Here is a 24,522-nt window from a genome sequence, read left to right on the forward strand (position 1 = left end):
CTTTCGCGTTGTGCACTGACGCCCAAGGTGCCCCAATGCAAGTGATCAGAGAGACTGTGTTGCAGGGAGAGCGGAGCTCAGCTGGCCTCGGTTGAATGTAGCACTAGTACGTCGGCTGTGGAACTATTCTGGTTAGAAAAAGAGGAGCGTCAGGTGCTGCACAGCGTCAGGTATAACTTCATATGAACGCAGCTCAAAGCGACCCGGTGCCTCTCACTCAGATAAATACATTGGATCAGCAGTAGCACCGCGTGTCCTAACGCATAAAGCCGCAATATACCGCTCCTAAAAAAAAAAAAAAAGATGCACGTCGCGGCAGAGCTGACCAGCTGAACAGCTGACATGTGGTCAAGACGCAGACCTGTCAGTGTCACCTGTGCATTGATAAACTTCAACCTCAGACTGTCTGCTTCCCAGACGATCACACAGGGAGAGCATGGAGCTGCTTGTGTGATGAGTGTGTTACAGAGTTCTGTATCAATGTTTAGGTTTATTCGTCAGTGCTTTATGTTGTCATGATAATTAATATATGCTGAGAAACAAGCTTGTAAATCAAACAAATCCTACAGGAAAGACCAATGTATGTTTAATGAATCAAATATTGTTTTGGTCATAGTAACTTCTCTCTTTTTTGGGGCGGGGGGGCGCACAGCTGTTTATTTTTCATTAAGGGGGGCTCACTCTCTCACACTTTGAAAACCCCTGATCTAGAGGACTTTGTAGCAGCTCCTCGTACATCTGGTGGTGGCTGTGGTTTGATCGTCCATATATGTTTGCGAGGGATATTTTCTTTCTAAGTGAAGAATCTTCTTTGTGGAGAGAGATCGCTCTGTCGATCATGCTGTTCTCCAGGGGACTGTCGCTGTCGGAGTAGATTCTGGTTTCATAGCAGACTGCAGCACGCCTCTTCAGGTAACGTTCTTCTGGGTGTCTTTCCATTGCCTCCTCTACCAAATCGATCGCCTCATCCTTAGATATGTAGTTTCTGTAGACCCTCAGCATTGGTTCGATACCGCTGTAGCTGCTAACTGGCTTTCTCAAAACCTTTGTGGCCAGCTCACGGGCTTCACCCTCAACTCTTTGACCCTTTTTGGCACGAGCTTCAAGGTACAGAGCAGCGAGGTACAGGTTGTCTGGGTCGTGTTGCTTGGCGATTTTCATTTTCTCCAAGATGTCACCCCCCAGGTTTTTGTTGCTGTTATCCAAGGGATTGACTAATGCCAACACGTGGCTGGTCTGCCACTCCACCATGTCCGGCTGCATCCTGATGGCTCTCTGGAAGTAATCTGCAGCCAGCAGCTTTTTGTCTGGGCCAAACTTCATCAGAGTCCAGCCTTTTTCAGCGTAGATCTCTGGATGGAGCTCGTCCTGCGTTGGAGATGGATACTCGTCCATTAGCTCGTCAACCTTTGACAAGCAAGCCTGGCTCTCTGCTTGTTCATTCTGATGGTAGTGCAGCCAAGCCTTGTTTCCATAGTTCACCACCAACCAGGGGCCCTCATCTGAGTTTCTCATCTGGTGGGAGGCCTCTGCCGCCCTGCTGAAGAAACTCCAGGCCTGTTCGAAGCACCCCAGCTTGTAATGGGTGAACCCTTGCAGGTTGTAAATGTGACCCAACCAACTGTTTCCCTCCTCAGCCCCGATGTCTTCCAGATTGTCCCTGAGACTGTAAAGTTTGTGCCTTTTGGGCTCCAGGTCCCAGGTGAAGTGGCACTGCAGGGCCTCCAGTCTGGCCTCCAGTGTTGTTTCACTCTGAGCAGAACTGGCGGAGAACAAAAGGAAAGAGTATTATTAATTTCATTAGGAAGGAATGAATGCACAAGGGTAGGAAACATCAGAACAGAAATGTCATAGTAAAGATGAATGGAAGACATGAAAGAGGAAAAACTGAGGAGGAGAAAAAGTAACAATGACTGAAGGAGGAAAATACAACTTATAGATAAGTAATAATATTAGAAAAGAATAAGAAAACAAAGAAGGAATTAAATATATTTATGAGAAATTGAGTAAGAAATGTAATACATGGGTAAAAACAGGACAGATAGAAGAAACAAGAGATTCAATATCAACAAAGGAACGAGAGGGAAGGAAATAAGGAAAGAATGAAAGAGGAATTTACAGTATAAGAGGAAAAAGGGAAGAAGTAGAAAGGAATGATATGAAGAAAGGAGTAAAATGAAAGAAAACTGAGGAAATAAAAGGGAGAAAGGAAGGAAAATGGAAAGAAAGAAGTGGAGCAAAATGAAATATCAATGATGTCACTGAGTACAGGTACAACAAAGCAGTGACTCACCTCATCGTCCAGCTGGTCTCAGTAGTTTTCTAAATGTAACCTTCGATGGTCAGCTCTTTATGTCTGCTGCTGCTTTGGGTGTAGCACCATATAATCATTAATGTTCAACTTTTATGGAATTGTAAACATCCGTATGTTGAGTCCAGAGTTTAGACTTTCGTTTCCCACTAAACGTGAGGGCGGACTTACAATTAGGCAAAACTAGGCAGTTGCCTAGGGCCCCAAGTTCCTGAGGGTCCCATAAAAATCCTCATACACTTACGGCACCATCACATCATTTATGTTTATGTATGATTCTGGAACAGTTTTTACCCCAGAGCCATAACCACACTGAACAGTGAAGCAACCATCTGATAACAGACATTGTATTGTACTTTGGTATTAGCCCTGGCCTACAGTACACTGGTACTGATGTGTGTGTGATGTTTGCTGTGTGGTCAGTGAATGAATGTTGGGTGAGTCAGTGAATGGATGCTTATGAGTGAGTGACGTACATTGTTTATTTTATTCATTCTTATTCTTGTTTTTTAAACAGCATCCTGACTGTGCACCTTCATTTTGTTGTAGTACATGCATGTATAATGACAACAAAGTATCTTAAATCTTAAATGTCGAGAGTCACCCGTGGGATTGTTGCCAGCCGCACTCTTCACCTGCTGCGCTGGATACCAGGATGAGTCATGAAACAGTTGAAATTGTTTTGGAGGAAGAGAAAATACATAACCTTTAAGAATTTATTCAAAAGTATCAAAAGTACGTCTTCAGCTGATAGAAACAAATGACACAATGTGTCATCTGCCTCTTGGCACACAAATCATCCAATCCTTGGAGACAGCACCCTGAAAAGAGAAACCTCCCTATTCTATCACCGGCCCTACTCGGGTAGCTATAATTGTATCACTTCTGACACATTCAAGGACACCTGCATCGTTCTTCTCCCTATCCTCCTCGGTTTGTATCAACTTTGGGCCTCTCTGGTCATAAAACTGTTACAAAGGAATGTCTTCTTCTCACAAACAAAGTCTCCAGTGTCTCCCTTTAACACCTAAGAGTAGGTAGTAGTATTGTATTGGAATACATATATTTGGTTTTTAATGTGAGTATTTGGAAAATCTTCTCAGGAATGCTGTAAGAAACATCTTTGAATTAACACCAATGTTTTTATTTGGTCTTCCACTATTTTAGAGCTGTGTTTCAATTCAGTAATTTACCAATGGTGTTCTATTTTATTCTTGTTCTATTTTTACAGTTTTGGTTCAAATCAGTCATGAATTTATAACAGCTCGTTGTTTAGCAGTAGTGTTCTATTTTACTGTGTGTATTCTCCGTTTGTTTTGTACTGCATTGTGCATCAATTGTTATTATCCAGTTACTTTTTAGTTTCATGCACTTATAATTTAGCCTCGTAAACCAGCCTCTCCCGGAAGTGCAATTCGTTTCATTTCTGAGGGAGAGTCTGGCCTCATCTCCGCTGTAAGCGTTTGGCCTGAAACCCTCAGAAGGCCGAGCCAATCAGGGACCGACTGGTGCAAAGCCCCGTCACTACACCAACTTGCTGATTGGCTGAATGGGGTTGTCTGTCAACGCTACTTCTCCCGCCCAGCTCCCGCCCACCCCAAACGCTTACAGGGGGAATGAGGCCAGACTCTCCGTCGGAATGAAATGAAATGCATTTCCGCGAGAGGCTGGTTTACGAGGCTACTTATATTTTCCCATTAGCTTCAGTTATTATTAGTACTTTTGTGTCCACCAGATGGCAGCAGAGTGCTCAGGTTTAACTGTGGCATTCAGGTTTGTTAGGTTTTGGTTTCACAGGTTTTTAATTTGTCAGTTGCAACATCTCATTTAACACGCCAGATGGAGACAAATTTCAGTCGTACTGCAGTACATTCTTTCGGTCAGACCTTTAACCCTTTAAGTATGCATACATTTCCCAGTCTGAAAACCTCTGAACCATTAAGTGTTCATACCTTCGCCAGTCCGAAGACCTCTGACCTTTTGGACAAACAATCCCCACAAGCAGTATTTTCTTCTCCCTTCAGCAGTCAACCAGCTTGTATGGCAGAACACTCAAACTCAAATGAAGAAATGCTGTTTTCATAGCTCGAACAGTTTGCACTGCTTGCTCTATTTCACCAAGACTCTACCATATTTCACTGAGACACTGCTGATGTTACCCACCCATGTTTACAAATTCAGACTATTCACAGACATTTATCACAGGCACATATCAAAACACAATTCTGAAACAGGACTCCAACTTGTAACACATGGGGCCTGCTAAGCCTAAAGACCTGAACCTTGGCCTTGAGACCCTTCAACACTGCTGCAGTTTTTTTTCTTAATCTTTATTGAACTTTACCTCACTACCACTAGGCCCTGAAGACTTGTACTTAAAGCAGAAGTAAGTGGTCCGGTCGTTTTCGCTAATGCTGCGTTCCAGGCAGGCTTTTGAAATCGTAAATTACAGCTTCAAGTCACAACTTACGACTTTGTAGCGTTCCAGGCAACCCACTCGTGTTTTTCCGACCTGTTTTACCGGTGAAAGTCACTATAACGGCCACTCGTAACTTCTGACCCGTGAAGTCGTACCAGATCGAACTGGTACCACTTCACGGTCGGAAAAATACGAGTTTCCTTGAACGCACCATAACAGTCCTCGTCCCTACGTCGCCACATTCACGGCGTCCCTTGGCTGCGCACACAGCCCTGCATGCCGTTCTCTCTCCTCATTGGATAAAAACTGTAGGATACGATAAATGTTTTCTCTTCGGCTCAGAGCAGAGCAGAGTGACTGACAGACCCGTGTTTCAGTCCAAACACTCTATGTAAGTGATTGCTGTCGGAAGATATAACTATTTAAGACTTATATTAACACAAATATATCACTTACTTCTGCTTTAAGGCGAAAAGACTCTAATTTCACTTCATATTTATGTCAACACAAACTCAAATCACTTTTCTAGCTTTTATGGGCCCCTCCCCCAATGGCCTCTAAACCATGTGAATATATCTAATGATCCAATTTTATGCATTTATTCATTTCAATTTAACATTAGCGTCTTAACATTATGTTTATGTCATCCAACCTTACCTCCTCCACACTCACAAAAATGTAGAATATTCAACATGCAGAATTTGGTTTTATTAAACAACAGGTTTCTGCTTACTTTATCTCTGGGGTACCCCTGTGATGGTTGATGTTTTTTATCATAGTAGTAGGGATAGCCAAGGAGTATGCTGGATAAACAAAACATGACAGAGCTTCCATTTTTGATAATAAGTAAAGGTGAGGCTGGACAGCCTTGTCGGATTCCCCTTTTCACTGTAAATCTTTTACACGTTCCAATTGGTAGTATTACAGCGCTATTTATGTCTTTATAGAACATCTTAATTACTTCTCGGAAGCATTCACCAAAACCAAAATATTTCAATGTATCCATCATAAAACCATGTTCAACTGTATCAAATGCTTTACAGAAGTCTAAAAACAAAAATTAAACCATCATCTTTAATCTTATCTGCATAGTCTAATAAGTCTAGTACTAATCTAATGTTGTTGTGAATTGAACGTTCTCTGAAGAAACCAGATTGGGATTCACTAATAACATGAGGCAAACCTTCTTTTAATCTGTTGACAAAGATATGAGTGAATAGTTTATCATCGACATTAAGTAATGTTATTGGTCTTAGATTATCTATACGTTTTTTGTCCTTTCCGGGTTTAGGGATGAGTGCTATTAATCCTTGTTTCATTGTAGGCATCATGTCCTTATTCATAGAACATTCCCGGCGTAACAGTTCTTTGATATCTTGCCAGAAAATTTTTAAAAAATTTGTGGTTAGTCCATCCTGGTTTCAGTTCCATATATAATGAGCAGTGATCTGTTAGTGGTGCACTTGACATAGAGACCTCTGAAACTGAAATTCAGCAATATCCAGTGTAGATAACCATAAATCAATTCTTGACATACAACTTCCATTGATTTGTCTTGTTGTTTCTGTGCTCTAATAGAGGGTGAAGAAGAAGAGTCCCAGTAGCAGATGGATCATACTCAGTCTGACAGAACAGGCGTCACTGGGAGGAGTTGTGGTTCCATCATTACACAGATTGGTGTTACAGCAGCTTGGACTGCTGGCAGTAACATTTCCCAGGATGGGCAGACTTCCCACGCTGGTAGCAACATCACAAATGTTTGAAGATGCACAGCCAAAGAGTGGTATGGTTGTGGACCCAACCGTCACTGCAGATGAAAAAAAATGTTATGTATATATATTCACATATTCACTTTACACTTACTAATGGAGAAGTTCAACTCAGTGTTATTTGATTTAGAGCAAAAGAAAATTATTGATAATCATTTAAGTCCTTTTGTAAGCAAAAAACCTCAAACTAAGTAAATGTGGAGTCAGGACAGATGTCAGATAAGGAGAACACTCACAATTTCCTTGAATGCATTGGTCCTGAGATCCAGTACATGTTAATGGAATGGTGCATTGAGATGTGATAGGATCGCACGTCAAACATGACAGGTTGTTGGGGGCCTCAGCAGGAGGGACTGAAACAGAAAACAACATTTAAGTGTCACAAAATGAAAATAGAGTTTCCAGTAATCTTTCCTCATCTCTCTAAAGGTGCTTTCCCATCGGACCTTTTATATTTGTCGCTGTCGCTTGTGTCGCTCCAAAAAAATCACCCTGTCACTCAGCTGCAGTCGCTTGTCAGTTTGGCACAATTCAACAGATTGCTCTGATGATGTCATTCAAGCGATTCCATTGAATCGGAGCTCGGAGTCGCTCTTTTCTTCCTGTTTGTATTGGTCCAGCACGGCTGATATTGTAGCCTACCTGCTGCCGCCGTTTACCTGTTGTGGAAGTCCCACAAGCGCCGCACAACGTCAAGCCGGCTTTACTCTGCCGGACCGGTGGAGTTGTATTACGTTTTCCATGATTTCAGTAGTTGTCATAGTTACGCAACCAATCAGCACTGAGTGACAAGCGACTGACAGCCAGAGACTTGGGATTTCTCATCTCGTCGCTCGGTCTCTGTCGCTCGGAGCCCCAGTGATTAATCACTAAGTCGCTTGTTTGCATTGACTTAATATGTAAACTTGTTGCCAGCGTCAAAAATAAAAGGTCCGGTGTGAACGCACCTTTATCAGCCCTCTGTACTTACAAGATACATTTTGTGAGTTGCAGTTATCTGTGCTGCAGCACTCAACTGATGCCACTGCACTTGTAACACCCAAGTTCGCTGAAAATGTCTGAACACCTGTGGCTAGACACAGGGAGGCCGGTGCACAGCTCCTGAGGATTTGCTGTACTACTGTATTTCCACCTGCAACAACTACACAGTCCAAGTGCAGTTTGTTAATGTTGATGGAAAACACACATGTATTTTAGTGAAAAGTAATCGACAACATGAAGAGGAGACTACCTGAAATAGAGGCTGTCACACACATGGTCTCTGTGGTACATGCCAATGATGTTGTTGCTGAACATGTCAGATTCGTGCAAGTCAGACAATTCAGTGCTTGAGCTGCAGCTGCAGAAAAATAGATGTCAAGTCAATTGTGTGCAATCTTTAGGGTTACAGGGTTTGATGGTTTATAAAAGCTCAGAAATCTAATTATCATTGTTGCTGTTATCACAAACACTTCCTTCACACCTGGTGATAACATCTGTCTCAGGTGGTCTGATCACAGGTGAGTTCAGGTGTGAACACACCCAAGACTCGTTCAGGATGCATCTGAGACCTACTGACGTTCTGTAAAGGACCGCCCACTCTACTGACGTCTTTATAAGGGCCGCCCACTCTAGTCTTATTATCTGAAGGACCGCCCATTTTACTGACGTCCTCGCTGTTTTCAAGTGGAAAAAACTTTAAAATTAAACTTTTACACAAACACATTGTCAACAAATACATTGGTTTATTGGCTAAAAACAGCATCTGATCACAAGTGATAAATTGAGGCATTTTAAATCACGTAAACAGGCACTCACAGCAGATCACTGTGGTGGGAACAGGGCCAAGGATTTTAAGTTGTAGTGGTTGCTATGGTTTACAAATGATTTGAACTGTCCAAAATTTCACTGCTTGTTGTTTCTTTTACTGTAGTGAGTGAATTTTCCCCCTGGATTTAGATCATTTCACATGATCAGTGCTGGTTGATTAAAAGTCATTAATCATCTTTTATTTAGTTCTAGTTCTTATTTATCTGTTAAATATTGGTCGTCTTGTACCTGCAGAATCTCCACAGTAAGAAGAGGTGGTCTTACCTGAGCTGGCGAGCGCCCAGACCAGAGTCAGAGAGAGGATCAGCTTCATCATGATGAACAGGTGAGTGGATGGTGACAGTGCAGCTGATCAGCCTGCTGGACTTTATATAGCGACTGTACAGGTGCTGAAGGTTCATGTGTACCAACGTCACGGTTTGGATGTGTTCCCATTTTTTTTACAACAGGATCATTCACTGTCATCCCTTCTCTTGTTCAGTAGACATTCATGTGAACACCTTTTTCACGCCCTTTATAATTTCATTTTCAGTGTTAGTATGTTTGTTTAAACAACAACCAAAACCAGAATGATGAAGGTTAAATTCCTGAATTCCACATTTTAATGAGGATGATGAAATTTTTTCTCTCCTCTGTTTTCTGAGAAGATGTTTTGGCTTCTGGTCGATACAGTTGTAGTTTTTTTTTATGCTATACACTGAATGTGTTTGTCCAGTACAATGCACTGACAGTTCAAGGGGAAATTTTACATACTATTAATAACAAACTGAACTCCTATGAAGAAACCCTGAAAAACAGTGACTAAAGTCAGTGTTTTGTATCTCTTTTAGTAATCTGTTCATCCCTTCATAGTGCAGGGGGTGATATAATACATTATGAGTGGAATATACTAATACTAAAAACATGTCGGCTAGGTTAATCCTCCAGTCAGCGCCACTGACCAAAGGCACTGGCTCATAATCTGGAGTTGGTCCCCGGACGCTGCACCGTGGCTGCCCACTGCTCCTCAGGGATGGGTTAAATGCAGAGAAAGAATTTCACTGTACTAGCTGTATATGTGACAAATAAAGTACCTTTATCAAGATACCTCAGACATTGTTTTGCCAACCAGGAAATACCTATCACTATCACCACCACTATCACCAACTGTGAGGTATGAGGAAGGGAGGTGCACCTCCCTTCCTCATACCTCACAGTTGGCCTCTCTCAGAGGGTAAACAAACCCACTCTCACTCTTTTAACCATATCCTTGATTTAGTACTAACTTATAGAATAGAAGCTGACCACATCACAGTTCTTCCTCAAAACCCTGTCTTATCTGATCATTCTTTAATAACATTTGAATTTACTTTTTCAAATTATATCCTACCTGGGGAAAAATCCCACTACAGTAGGGTTGTATATCTCCACCACTGAGGCCGATTCGATACGCATCTCGATACGCTGCCACCGATACGATACATTAGCGATACACTGAAGCTCCTGTCGATACGATGCGATACGATTCACTCCTGTTCACGATGCGATGCGATTCAATTGCGATTTGATAACGCTATGACTCAATTACAAAGAGATTTTGTTCAATATGATGTTTGATACAGTTGTGATATGAAAGTTTCTTCCCACATCAGGTTTACCTCAATACCACTATTCTGCTTCTCTGTATCAATTTGAGGGATGTATATTTGGTTAATTTTTACAGGGCAAACCGATAAATCATATTTGAAAGGTACAGTCTAGAGGAAATAAATGGTAGACTTATACAAATTAAATCCAGCTTAATCATATGGGCTAGTCTTGTGTGGTGGCACCTCTGCATTTTGGTATTGCTATGTTATAATAATAACTTTATATGTGTGGCGGCGCGAGGAGGTGATTTTTGGTTAATGTAATGTTTTAGAAAAGTATTAAATCCTGCCGACAACGCCAGATTGTGGTGGCGCGAGGAGGTGATTTTTTGGTTAATGTAATGTTTTAGAAAAGTATTAAATGTTGCCAGACAACGCCACCCTGGGAGTTTCACCCAGAGAAATTTAAGTTAACCAACTCGGAAGGAGAAGGCTACCGCTAACTAGTGGTTAGCATCCGCGGCTACCACCGCTTCCCAGCTCACTACAACCAGAGCCACTACCACGGCCCTCCTCCTAGTTACAGCCGGTGACTGTCGAGTATTGACACGCCGCTTCACTCGGACTGTTGTTGGCGGCTCTACAGCTGCTGCTGCTGCTGCTGCTGCTGCTACCTGTCAGCGGCAGGAGGCTGCGCACGGCTCCCGCGGTGGTGCATTCAGGTTCCCTCGGAAAATGAAATGATCGATTTTAACCATGGAATTTACGGATGTAGACAGCTAGAAGAGATGCATCGCAAATTCAACCATAAATTATGTCCGATGTACCCTGAATCTACCGGTGCAGTCACATCGCATACGTTTATATCGGACCACCGATTTGATCTCCACATCCCTACACTACAGTAGATGTTTATCCGCGATGCTGTTTCTAGATTTAAAGATCTCATTCCAGCAGAGCTTGCTGCCACATCTTGTAACAATATATCGGGCAGCTATGCTGATTTTACCCCCTCGCAACTATTATCTTGTGGACAGCACTGCAGCAGCACTCCTCAGGACACTTGATGCTGTAGCTCCTCTGAAAAAGAAGGTTATCAACCAGAAAAAAATAGCTCCCTGGTACAATCCAAACCTGTTTTTTATCTGATGCAACGCTGCATGGCATTGTTATCTGCATAACTATAAGAGAAAACATTTGCCAGCTTTTGGATTTATGCCTGAACACTACATATTTCCAGTTTAACTGCAAATTTTAAAAACAAAAACACGGCTGTGCCGTGGGTTCACCAGTATCCCCCACTGTGGCAAATCTATACATGGAGGAGGTTTAGAACAAGCCCACTGAGCAAGCAACGTCCATGGACGTCCAATACAGGTTGAAATCACGTCGGCCCGTCCAGGCCATGATCTGGACGTCTATATGACAGCCAGAATTAGTTGATAAATGACATTGAGACAATACGTCCACCCTGGCCCGGTTCTGGACGTCTATAGACAACCAAAATGAGTCGCAAATAGACATTCTGCTATGCCTTGTTCTGGACGTTTATATGACAGCCAGAATTAGTTGATATATGACATTGAGACAATACGCCCAGCCTGGCCCGGTTCAGGACGTCTATAGACAACCAAAATGAGTTACAAATAGACGTCCTGCTAGGCCTTGATCTGAACGTCAACATGACAGCCAGAATTAGTTGATATATGACACTGAGACTATACGTCCCGTCTGGCCCGGTTCTGAACGTCTATAGACAACCAAAATGAGTCGTAAATAGAAGTCGTGCTAGGCCTTGATCTGAACGTCAATATGACAGCCAGAATTAGTTGATATATGACACTGAGACTATATGTCAAGTCTGGCCCTGTTGGGGACGTCTATAGACAACCAAAATGAGTTGCAAATAGACGTCCTGCTAGGCCTTGATCTGGACGTCAATATGACAGCCAGAATTAGTTGATATATGACATTGAGACTATACGTCCAGCCTGGCCCAGTTCTGGATGTCTATAGACAACCAAATTGAGTTACAAATAGACGTTCAGCTAGGCCCTGATCTGAACGTCTATATGACATCCAGAATTAGTTGATAAATGACATTGAGACAATACGTCCAGCCTGGCCCAGTTCTGGACGTCTATAGACAACCAAAATTAGTTGCAAATAGACGTTCTGCTAGGCCTTGATCTGGACGTCAATATGACAGCCAGAATTAGTTGATAAATGACATTTAGACAATACGCCCAGCCTGGCCCGGTTCAGGACGTCTATAGACAACCAAAATGAGTTACAAATAGACGTCCTGCTAGGCCTTGATCTGAACGTCTATATGACAGCCAGAATTAGTTGATAAATGACACTGAGACTATATGTCAAGTCTGGCCCTGTTGGGGACGTCTACAGACAACCAAAATGAGTTGCAAATAGACGTCCTGCTAGGCCTTGATCTGGACGTCAATATGACAGCCAGAATTAGTTGATATATGACATTGAGACTATACGTCCAGCCTGGCCCAGTTCTGGATGTCTATAGACAACCAAATTGAGTTACAAATAGACGTTCAGCTAGGCCCTGATCTGAACGTCTATATGACATCCAGAATTAGTTGATAAATGACATTGAGACAATACGTCCAGCCTGGCCCAGTTCTGGACGTCTATAGACAACCAAAATTAGTTGCAAATAGAAGTCGTGCTAGGCCTTGATCTGGACGTCAATATGACAGCCAGAATTAGTTGATAAATGACATTTAGACAATACGCCCAGCCTGGCCCGGTTCAGGACGTCTATAGACAACCAAAATGAGTTACAAATAGACGTCCTGCTAGGCCTTGATCTGAACGTCTCTATGACAGCCAGAATTAGTTGATAAATGACACTGAGACTATATGTCAAGTCTGGCCCTGTTGGGGACGTCTACAGACAACCAAAATGAGTTGCAAATAGACGTCCTGCTAGGCCTTGATCTGGACGTCAATATGACAGCCAGAATTAGTTGATAAATGACATTGAGACAATACGTCCAGCCTGGCCCAGTTCTGGACGTCTATAGACAACCAAAATTAGTTGCAAATAGACGTTCTGCTAGGCCTTGATCTGAACGTCAATATGACAGCCAGAATTAGTTGATAAATGACATTGAGACAATACGTCCAGCCTGGCCTGGTTCTGGACATCTATAGACAACCAAATTGAGTTACAAATAGACGTTCTGCTAGGCCTTGATCTGAACGTCTATACGGCATCCAGAATTAGTTGATAAATGACATTGAGACTATACGTCCAGCCTGACCCGGTTCTGGATGTCTATAGACAACCAAAATGAGTTGTAAATAGACGTTCTGATAGGCCTTGATCTGAACGTTAACATGACAGCCAGAATTAGTTGATATATGACATTGAGACAATACGTCCAGCCTGGCCCGGTTCTGGATGTCTATAGACAACCAAATTGAGTTACAAATAGACGTTCTGCTAGGCCTTGATCTGAACGTCTATACGGCATCCAGAATTAGTTGATATATGACATTGAGACTATACGTCCAGCCTGGCCCCGTTCTGGATGTCTATAGACAACCGAAATGAGTTGCAAATAGACGTTCTGCTAGGCCTTGATCTGAACGTCAATACGACAGCCAGAATTAGTTGATATATGACATGGAGAATATATGTCCAGCCTGGCCCGGCTCTGGACGTCTAAGCAAAATGAGTTACAAATAGATATTCTGCTAGGCCTTGATCTGGACGTCTATGACAGCCAGAATTAGTTGATAAATGACATTGAGACAATACGTCCAGCCTGACCCGGTCCTGGACGTCAATAGACAACCAAAAGGAGTTACAAATGATGTTCTGCTAAAAGATTATTTATAATTACTTGTATAACTCTAATGTTTATGAAGTAAATTTAGTGTTTTTGAAAGTGTGCAAAGGCCAATGAAATTACAGGAATGTCCTGTAAGGATTATGGTGGATTTCATTTATTTGAAAGGGAGAAAAACCAGCACACTCTGAATATAAGATCCTTTGGTGATCTTTAATGTAGGACAGGCAGGTAGACGTTTCGACCGTAGTCTTTTTCAATGTGAAAAAAAATGTGATTTCATTTATTTCCCATTTTGTAAATGGAACATTACTATCTTTCTCTGTTTTATTCAAGCACATGAAAGTATATCTGTATAAATGTGGAGCTTTTACCAAGGTAATCTCTGTTTACAGTTCATGGTTTTTGTGCACTTTAATATTTAAATTTTTCTAATTCTGGATGTAAATATAGGAAACTTTTTTTTGCATTGCTGCCAATTCACCGACAGAGTTGCCTTGGGTGCTAGCCCCAGAGCAGCTTGTATATCAGTAAAACGAATATACTGTATGGACAAGGGTCCTCAATTCAATAAAAGTGCATGGCAGATCCCTGGTAGAACATGGAAGCAAGAATCAGGTTTGAAGCTTGACCCAGCTGTGGCTGATGTTGTCTTCATTTCTACATGTGTGAACCAGTGTGAGCCCAGAACTTCATAATACATCATTCAAAATATTCAATCAAAAAACATGCATGGAGTGCCGCATCTTTGTCTCTTGTCTCTACCTCTGGTGCTCTTCATTGTCAGAAACACTTAATTCAAAATGTATTCAATAAATTAATGAAAAATACAATGTTTCACTTATTTAATTTAATTCATGTATTTAAAAAGGACAATGTACATAACATCAGCTCTTTTCTCTTTTGATCATGAAGGAATCAATGAATGATATTAACTAAATGCACACATTTATTGGTTTTAAGCACATATAAAAAACGTTTAAGTATTTTTCCCCCCTATTACTATGTAACCATAGTAAACAACACCCATTGGCTGTCTCAACCTGAGCATTTGACCGTGATTGGTTAGTTTGACTGTCATCACAGCGCGGCCAATGGGCGCGCCTTTCCGTCAAATTTGAAAATACGCGCTACTGCAGCTGGGAAATGGTAACCGCGACAATGCGCATCACCGTCATGTGGATTTTTTTATGCCATGGATAAACGGATAAAGGCATGGACAAACCGTCGGGCGGAACCTGGTCAAGACCAAGTGAATTTAAATTCTTCAAAAAAAGAACAGGTAAGATAATATTCCTCTGTTATTATTGTGACGTTTGTTTGTGTGCCATCGGTTTCAGTAGCTCCGTGTGTGAGTGTGTGCGTGCGTGTGTGTGCCTTTGTGTGTGTGTCTGCGGGCGGGGTAAGGGACGTGGAGTCGGTTAAACGCCGATTGTAATTGCGACCGTGGCAGTATTTTTTTCCTGCATCTTACTAAGGTGAGGACGATATTGCAACCAGTGCAGCTTCATTAACGTGTGTGTTGAGATGAAAAATTACCTGCCATTAGCACATGAGCTATACTAACAGTTTCACAATGTATTAAGTAGCGAATTTCAGTGTATGTTGCTACCAGGTCTGAAGTCTGCAGGTAAATGAATAGAGTCGGTGAATAACAGAAAAGTTGACTGTCATATACTTGTACAGTTACAGAGGATGAGGAGAGGAGCAGCAGAACAGCAGATGTTTCCTGCACAACCTTCACTTCATCTGGACTGAGTTGTTTCCAGTCTGCTGCTCATGGTCCCCTCGGACTGGTAAGTAATTGTCTAACTAATACTAATAATAGGCTATTACTAAAGGGACAGTTCACCCAAAAGTCAAATTTCACTCCATCTACTCACCCTCATGTCAAGAGCTGTGAGAATTTTCAGAGTCCTTCGTTCCTTCTCTGAGTTACAGGGGGGTCCGCAAAAAATGAAATAAGTCTATATTTTAAGCTTGTTTGTAGCGGAAGCTCCCAGTGTCTCAGTTCACTGCTCTTCCACTGACCGGCGGAAAAATTTCTCATGTGGGGGCTTCAATACAAGAGGGACATTACAGACGAGCAGTATGGAGGTATTTGGATGTTTTTTGGTGTGTCTCTTTGGACGAAAAAAGTTGGTTGACAACCATTATATGGACAAATACTGCTGCGTGGACCCCCCCCCCCCCCCCCCCCCCCCCCCGTAACTCAGAGAAGGAGCAGAGGACTCTGAAAATTCCCACAGCTCTTAGTCAACATGAGGGTGAGTAGATAATGAGGGAAATTTGAATTTTGGGCGAACTATCCCTATAATTCTAAACTGGAAACAACCTCTTTTTTCCTGGCCATTGAAGAAAACAACATTAACTGATATGAGATGGAGTAGCATTAAATTCTACTAGGCACAACCTTCATCTCTTTCCAGTCTGCTGAGATCAAGAACTGCGCGGCAAGATGGTGTGATGCTGTTTTGGGGACTTCAAAATATCAACAACTTCACTTTATGTCTTACTTCAGCCTGGTAGGTAGTGCTCTTCATTCACATATAATTCCACCTGATACGAAGAGATGTCCTCATTGGTTTTGTGTTTAGGTTCACATGAGGTTTCTAAATTTCCCTGTAGGGACCAATAAAATATCTATATCTGTTTATGTAAACACTGATGTGTGCAGGGTAGATCACCGTTCAAGAACCTCCCCACATGACAAATATCCCAAAGTACTAGATGTGAAATATGACTGAATATTCTTTATGTCCAACTGTATTTTACACAGCCAAGGACCCACAGCAGTGCTTCACCTGTGAGATCATCATGCTGGAGAACCACAAGAGAGCAAAAGATGATGGGGAGTTCAGCACACAAACAGGTAGGAAAACAGACCAAGATCTACACCAAATGCAGTTTTGTTTCTAAATTTTTTCATACAGTAAAACCTATTTCAGATTAATTCAGTTTTATTTGTATAGCACCTCCCCCTACATAAGTAATGAACAAACTAGGAATTAAACACAAACACAGATACACACACATTGAGATGAAACAGCTAACGCTTTCAATACAGTTACAGATTACCGTATTACTGTTTAAATTTTAATCATCACATCTCTGATGAATGTGTGTTATGTTCAAGTCAAAACTAGATGGAAGGCGACAGCCCTGCTCTATAGAATTTTCCTTCCAACACTTTTTTACACCCAAGATAGTGACTATGGCCCCCCCTCATTTATCAAACTTGTGTAGGATCTGATGAAGTACAGTCAGCATATACCAGGTGTCAGGGGTTCAACTCCTCTCACTGGAGGAAATTTCTCTGGCATCTCTTCTATTCTGATTTGTACTGTTCTGACAATAATAGTCATTGATGAGCATCTATCTGCCAGACCACGCATTATTTGTAATTCACCTCAGTTGCTCAAGTGGAATTCAATTTCCAACAAGTGCAGTGTAGCTGTTGTGCCCCGTCCACTAACATTTAAGAAAATAGAGAGGTCCTGAGTTTGGTTTTAAAAGAACACAGTAATGGAGAAAGTCATAAAATTAGTAGGTAAACTGTTTTAGGTGGATAAATATTAAAAGCCATCTTTACTTGCAGAGTTGGAGATTTCCAACTGGCAGTCTGCTGGGGTTTTAAACTGTCTTTGATGTACTGTGTAGCCAGACCAGGAGCTGCTTTGTTGACCAAGAGTAGGTTTTTTGAATTGAAAACGACATGTAGCATGTTGATGTTACTGGTATTGAGTCTGGACTCCAGGTATTCACAGATCTGGGGTCCGTTTCACAAAGCAGGTTTAGTGAAAACTCTTGAGTCTGTTAACCCTGAAATGAGGCAAACTCTGGGTTTTCCGTTTCAGAAAGGGAGGTAACTCAAACCAGGTAAAGAGGAGTAACTCCAGCCCGTTTCACAAAGAGAGGTAACTGAAACTCAGAGTCAGTTACTATGGCAACCTCCAACGCACACGTGAACCTAACCTGGTTGGGAGCAGGTTTTCTCCAACTAACCCTGAGTTTCTCCTTTTTATCTGAAGCTGCAGACTGAAAGCAACGGCTGACAGTACGTGATGTTTTATTCTCCATGAGGATTTGTTTGATCGTTCCCGTTGTTCTGCACCGTCACTTTGTCTCAACAACCCTCACATGACACAACATGGACACGCACACAGAAGAAAATTGCTCTTCTCTCTCTCTCTCTTATTTTTTTCGTTGCAGATCGATCCACTTCTGGATTATTTCCAGGTGTGATTGATGACTACACGCACAGCCCCGTCACGTTATCATGGAGACAAACTGACAAACTGAATTTAACATATCAAACGCACATTTGGAGTTGCACCTGCTCAAACACACAATGTTGAATAACTCTCCAGATGTATTTTTATAGATTAATACTCACGTAATGTCCCGCGGTGTGAAGGTACGGGGGGGGGGGTCGCGTCTGCGTCAGCATTCATACGTCAATCCACCATGAGAGGTGGGAGGGGCAACGTTTTTTTTTTTGCCGGTTGCCATGGTGAATCACGTTATCTTTGTTCCATTGATGAGGGCTTTCCATCTCCCCGTTACTCAGAGTTGATTGAACTAACTGTTATCACCTGTTCTGAAACCCACAACTCTGAGTTTCCTATCTCAGAGTAGATCAACTCAGAGTTCAGGACTAGGCTCAGAGTTTGTTGAACCTGCTTTGTGACACGGACCCCAGGTTTAGTGAAGACTCTGAGTCTATTACCGTAACCCTGCGAGGCAAACTCTGGGTTTTCCGTGTCACAAAGGGAGGCGAGTCAAAACCGGAGAAAGAGGAGTAACTCCAGCCCGTTTCACAAAGAGAGTAACAGCTCTGAGTCAGTTACTATGGCAACACACTCCGTGAACCTAACCTGGTCGGGAGCAGGTTTTCTCCAACTAACCCTGAGTTTCTCCTTTTTATCTGAAGCTGCAGACTGAAAGCAGCGGCTGACAGGACGTGATGTTTTATTCTCCATGAGGATTTGTTTGATCGTTCCCGTTGTTCTGCAACCTCAGTTTATCTGAACAACCCTCACATGACACCACACAGACACTTCTCTCTCTCTTAATTTTTTTTTTGTAGTGTGTGTGTTCACTCCACTGTGAGAAGTGGGAGGGGTGAGGCTTTTTTTTGCTGGTTACCATGGTGAATCCTGTTATCTTTGTTCCATTGATGAGGGCTTTTCATCTCCCCGTAACTCAGGGTCAAGTTACTCAGAGTTGAATGAACTAACTGTTATCACCTGTTCTGAAACACAAAACTCTGAATTCTGAGTTTAGGATTAGACTCAGAGTTTGTTGAACCTGCTTTGTGAAATGCACCCCTGCTGTCTTTGTTTCTCCTTGTTCATATGAATTAAGTTTTCTGCCATCTAGTGGTTACTTTTTTCCACGCGAGTGTATGCGTTCTATCTTTCATCAGGTGTAAAGCACAACTTAAATAGCCTATCTTTGCTAGTTTGAGACTGGTGCAGTGTGGCACAACTTAGGTTGGACATTAGAATGCAGCAAAGGATGCCAGAGCATTATTTGTACGCATAATTTAAATAATATAAAAAACTAATTTTTTTTTCTCCCCTCTTCTCTTCCCTACATGCACCAAGGAGCCAGCTGAATACTAGCAATTGGAAGGTGGACGTCTCTTCATCTGCTTCATCTGCTGCATGACTTCTGGTATAGAATCATTGACCTCTGTGATGTTTTAATTTTACTCGTTATTACATTGCATTGTGTAATTGTTTTGAACAACTGTTTGTGAACAGTAGTTTGTTGTAAATTTAAAGCTGAATACATTACACAGGCAATGATGTTGTGTATTTTACTTTTAATTAAGTTGAGCTGAAAGTCTTATTGACCTATCAAATGCATTTATATTCCTCCATTATATTATATTTATGAGAAATGTAACAGTTTGATCTGAATCATTAAATAGTGCAGTAAGTATGTTTTATTGTAGTCATGTATTTGCATTTGAAATCTTTAAAGTAGCAGTTTTTCCTCCTGAAATAATGTCTTCTGGATGTTTAATAATTATGTCTTGAAAACGTTTTCTTTTTGTCGATGTTTGTGTGTCGATGTGTTTGATTTGTTTATAATTTCCTCCTGTGTTGTACACAAAAGGAGATGCCTTTGTTGCGTTTTTTGCTTTATATTTTATTATTATTTTATAATAATAAAAATAATTTAAAAAAAATTAAGCGTATTTTAATGACGTCCATATAACATCCAAGATAACACATCTACACAACGTCTAGAAAAGACATAATAAAAACGTTCATTCTGGCTCCTTAAATGACGTCTTCTGGAAGTTTGATAATTACATCCTGACAACGTATTTTAATGACGTCTACATAACATCAACAATAAAACGTATATCCAACGTTCAGAAAAGACGTAATAAAAACCTTCATTCTGACTCCTCTGAAGAAGTCTTCTGGACGTTCAATAATTACGTCCCGAAAACGTATTTTAATGACGTCTATATGACATCTAAAATACACATCTATTCAACGTCTAGAAAAGACGTAATAAAAACTTTAATTCTGGCTCCTCTCAAGAAGTCTTCTGGACATTCAATAATTACGTCCCGAAAACGTATTTTAATGACGTCTAAATGACATCCACAATAAAACGTATATTCAACGTCTAGAAAAGACGTAATAAAAACTTTCATTCTGACTCCTCTGAAGAAGTCTTCTGGACGTTCAATAATTACGTCCCGAAAACTTTTTTTAATGACGTCTATATGACATCTAAAATACACATCTATTCAACGTCCAGAAAAGACGTAATAAAAACTTTCATTCTGGCTCCTCTGAAGACGTCTTCTGGACGTTCGGAAAACACGTCTTTTCGACGTATTTTGGACCACTTTTTGCTCACTGGGAGGCTTTGAACTCCTTTGAAGGAACAACACCGAGCCACTGGTTCAGGTATGTGGACGACACATGGGTTAAAATCAAAACCAAAGAGACTTTTTGGTCATGCAGGTACAGCACAGAAGACGCTAAATCGAGCAGCCTGGAGATGAACGAGCGACCCTGAGGAATAACCCGCATTGCAAAGTTGAAATGGCCCAGAAGAGAAAGTAATTGTTGCTTTGAGATTGATTTTTCTGACATGAATGCCTGGCTGATTTCACAGATTCTGGTCAGTTTCTCTTCTGGGAGTGAAGCTTTCATTTCCACAGTATCCAGCAGGATTCCGAGGAACTCGAGGGATGTTGCGGGGCCGAGAGTTTTCTCCTCTGAGAGAGGCACGCCGAGCTGGCTGAACAGGCGCTTTAATTTTCCCAGCGAGGAACCCGAGCTATCATTAGGGGAATCGATGAGCAAAAAATCGTCCAACAGATGAAGCACTGAAGGAAGTTTGACATTATTGAGCAGAATCCAGCAGAGAGCCTCTGACACCATATTAAAAATGCACGGACTGCTCCTGCAGCCGAAGGTGAGTCTCACTGCAAAATAAAACATTGACTCCCACTTGATGCCGAAAAGATGCCACTGTGACGGATGAATGGGAACGATCTTGAACGCATCTGTTATATCTGCTTTGGACAACCAAGCCCCCTGCCCGGCGAGTTTAATTAATTTAATTGCGTTGACGACTGTGGCGTAGTGAAGTGAAAAAGGAACAGGGGGAATGAGACTATTAACGCTCATAACGGGGCCTGAACGAGGAGCGGACAAATTAGTAGGAGCCCCAGGAGGGGAATTGCATGAATTGGGTATGACTGGATAGCTGAGATGTTTGTGCATCCAATCAGCCTATTCAATTGTGATTTTAGTCCATTAAGTAGTGTATTGGCACAAATGGTGCTTATTGCTTGTCTTGAGCAATAAAGCCGATAAGAACAAGTTGAAGGATTACATGTTAAACAACAACCCCAGGCAAGTGTGGGAAGGCCTAAAACACATATTATCAGGGCAACATGGCTGGGTCTGTAAGGTCATTTTAACAGAGAAGCTAAACCACTTCTTTACCCGCTTTGAGAAACCCAAAGCATTCCAGCCTCCCACACACCACTGCCCATAGTTTCCTCTGAGCATATCCACGCACACTCTCCCTCAAAGAACATCAGGTTCACAAGTGTGTTTAAGTCAGTGAATCAGAAGACAGCTGCTGATCCTGACGGAGTTCCTGGCAAAGTATTTTAAGTGTGTGCTGATCAGCTGTCTACTGTATTTACAAAAATATTCAACCTCTCACTGACATATGCCACTGTCCCTCACTGCCTGAAATCAGCCACCATAATCCCTGTTCCCAAATCCACCACCATCAGCGGCCTCATTGACTTCAGACCCATCACCCTAACACCCATGGTCACTAAGTGCTTTGAGGGGCTGGTCCTAAGGCACATCAAGGACCGCTTCCCATCAGTTTGCCTACAAGACAAGCAAGTCCACCGAGGACGCTACCTGGAACATCCTTGGACTTCTGTTACAAATACGAATACAAATTACTTTACAAATTAATTTGTCTGTGATCGACCATTCGCAGAAGAGTCTTCTGACAATTTGCAGAAGAGAAGACTCTTTGTAGCTACCTTCAGCCTGATGGCTTTCTTCGTCCTGCAGTGAAGACAGAGGAGCCGTCCACCACCACTGCTTTCCTGGTCCATCAAGTTGTCATGAAGAGGATGATCCAAGTTATTCAGAATGGCCTCCTCCATCTTCAGTGTGCATCTCTCCACCACATCCCCCAGTCAGTCCATCAGGGAAACGTCATTGAGGTCAGTGCCTCAGGATGTTTGGCCTGTATCCTAGCAACGACTGCATGGAAAACTTTGCATTGAACTTGAGCAGCAGCCGTTGGTGGGATGTACACAATTGTTATGATTTTGAAACAATCTACTTTCTGAGTCCAATATCTCCGGCTCATCACTCTTGATGGGCAGGGAGTTGACATTTCCCTTGATAATTGACGGCAGAAAGGACCCAGTTCATCTCCACTTCCAGGCCTTTAACCTTTACTCCACTAGCATGGCAACCACGAAAGCACATCTTCATCTCAGCTGGAATAGGGTGGCATCCTCCACACTTACTCAATTTTCAGGGAAAGTTAGGATGCTTTTCGACTACAGCTCGGCATTCAATACCATCATACCAGACAAGCTGGTCACACTAAACCTCCCTCCTACCACCTGTGCTTGGATTAAGAATTTTCTTTCTAACCATCCACAGTCTGTTAAAGTTGGTGACAAGAGCTCTTCCATCCTGACTTTTGGAGGCACAAGACTGACCCCCCCCCCCCCCCCCCCCCCCCTCCTGACCTTGCGGAAAGGGTTTCCACCTTTAAGTTTGTAGGGATCCATCCATATCTCAGAGGATCTATCGTGGTCAGCTGACATAACTGTCCTCGTCCAGAAAGCCCAGCAACGTCTCCCCCTCCGAGGGTCTTGAGATGGAACAAACTGCAGGAAGACCTTCTCATCTCAATTGAGAGTTTGCTGGTGTATGCCATGCCATCTGTATGGTATGCTGGCTGCACTGTGACTGACAGGAAGAGACTGCAGAGAGTGATAAGGTCTGCAGAAGAAGTGATCAGCTGTCCACCTCCCTCCCTGGACTATATTGCTAGCTCTGTTGCCTCTCCAGAGCTACAGCAATTCTCAGTGATCACTTCCATCCAAACCATCACCTGTTCAGCATGCTGCCCTCTGGGAGCAGGTACAGGTCCATCAGGTCCAGGACAAATCATGAACAGTTCCTTCCCCTGAACAGTCATTACTCTAAACACACAGTAACTTAACACAATACTATCCTCAAGAGCTCATGTATGAAATGCAATAACTAATGGTATAGGAGGAAGACAATTTGCAAACATAAACTACTGTAGGAACCAGGGACATGTCCCATACATAATTCCTCTTGCAGAGGAAGCTTGATTTTATTATTCCTCTTTATCATCAAAAGTCTCTGCTTCAATGGTCTCATCTTGTTGTTCTTCCTCTTCTTCGCTATCTGCCTCCTGTGTGAATATGTCAACCAGAGATGGAGGCATTATCGGTCCAGCAGTCCAAGGTAGCTGCCCGCTTGTAACCTGCAACTCTATGGTTGCAGCGATCAATGTGGGTGGAGAGACAGCACTGTGGTGGATGGCGACAGCATTGTGATGGTGGGAGGTGTCTAAGGTCCACTTCAGACTTAGCTGAGAGGGACTCATCCTCTCTGACCATCTTGTGTATCATCTTCACATGCACTGCATTAACTTTCTTTTGGAGTGGCAGGTTACAAACAGGCAGCTACACCCATCTCTGAGCACCCTAAATGACCTACATCTGGTAAATAATATTATATTGTTAACTGTGTTTGCTTTTTTATGTATAACAAGAACATATATTACAAAATGATTTTCACCAGGGATGAGAAAAGAATGAAGATGGAGTACTGTGGAGTACTATGGAGTACTGTGGAGTAGTGTGGACTGCTAGACCCATAATGCCTCCATCTCTGGTTGACATACTCACACAGGAGGCAGATAGTGAAGAAGAGGAAGAAGAGCAAGATGAGACCATTGAAGCAAAAATTTATGATGATGAAGAGAACTACTAAAATCAAGCTTCCTCTAGAGGAATTCTATAGGGGACATGTCCCTGGTTCCTACAGTAGTTAATGTTTGCAATATTTCTTGCTCCTATGACCACAAGTTATTGCATTTCATACATAGTTACTAAATGGCTACATTTGGTGAAATTACTGTTTAGCACACGTGAATAAATCCTTTTCCTATACATTTCAAAGAGTGATTGAATTATTGCTCATGATAAGCAATAAGCACCATTTGTGCCAATACACTACTTTATGGACTAAAA

The 24,522-nt window shown here is 42.1% G+C and overlaps 1 protein-coding gene across 1 annotated transcript; it reads right to left on the reverse strand.

The window, feature by feature from the left end:
• Positions 1-103: 103 nt before the first annotated feature.
• LOC310985379 (interferon-induced protein with tetratricopeptide repeats 2-like) lies at positions 104-2,298 on the reverse strand (the record flags this gene model as incomplete). Its single annotated transcript, XM_083970954.1, has 3 exons — positions 104-128; positions 692-1,762; positions 2,294-2,298. 3 exons carry the CDS (start codon positions 2,296-2,298, stop codon positions 104-106), a joined length of 1,101 nt encoding a protein of 366 aa, XP_083827080.1.
• Positions 2,299-24,522: the final 22,224 nt, after the last annotated feature.

This window comes from Trachurus trachurus (assembly GCF_905171665.1).
Source record: "Trachurus trachurus genome assembly, chromosome: 4".
Lineage (NCBI taxonomy): Eukaryota > Metazoa > Chordata > Actinopteri > Carangiformes > Carangidae > Trachurus > Trachurus trachurus.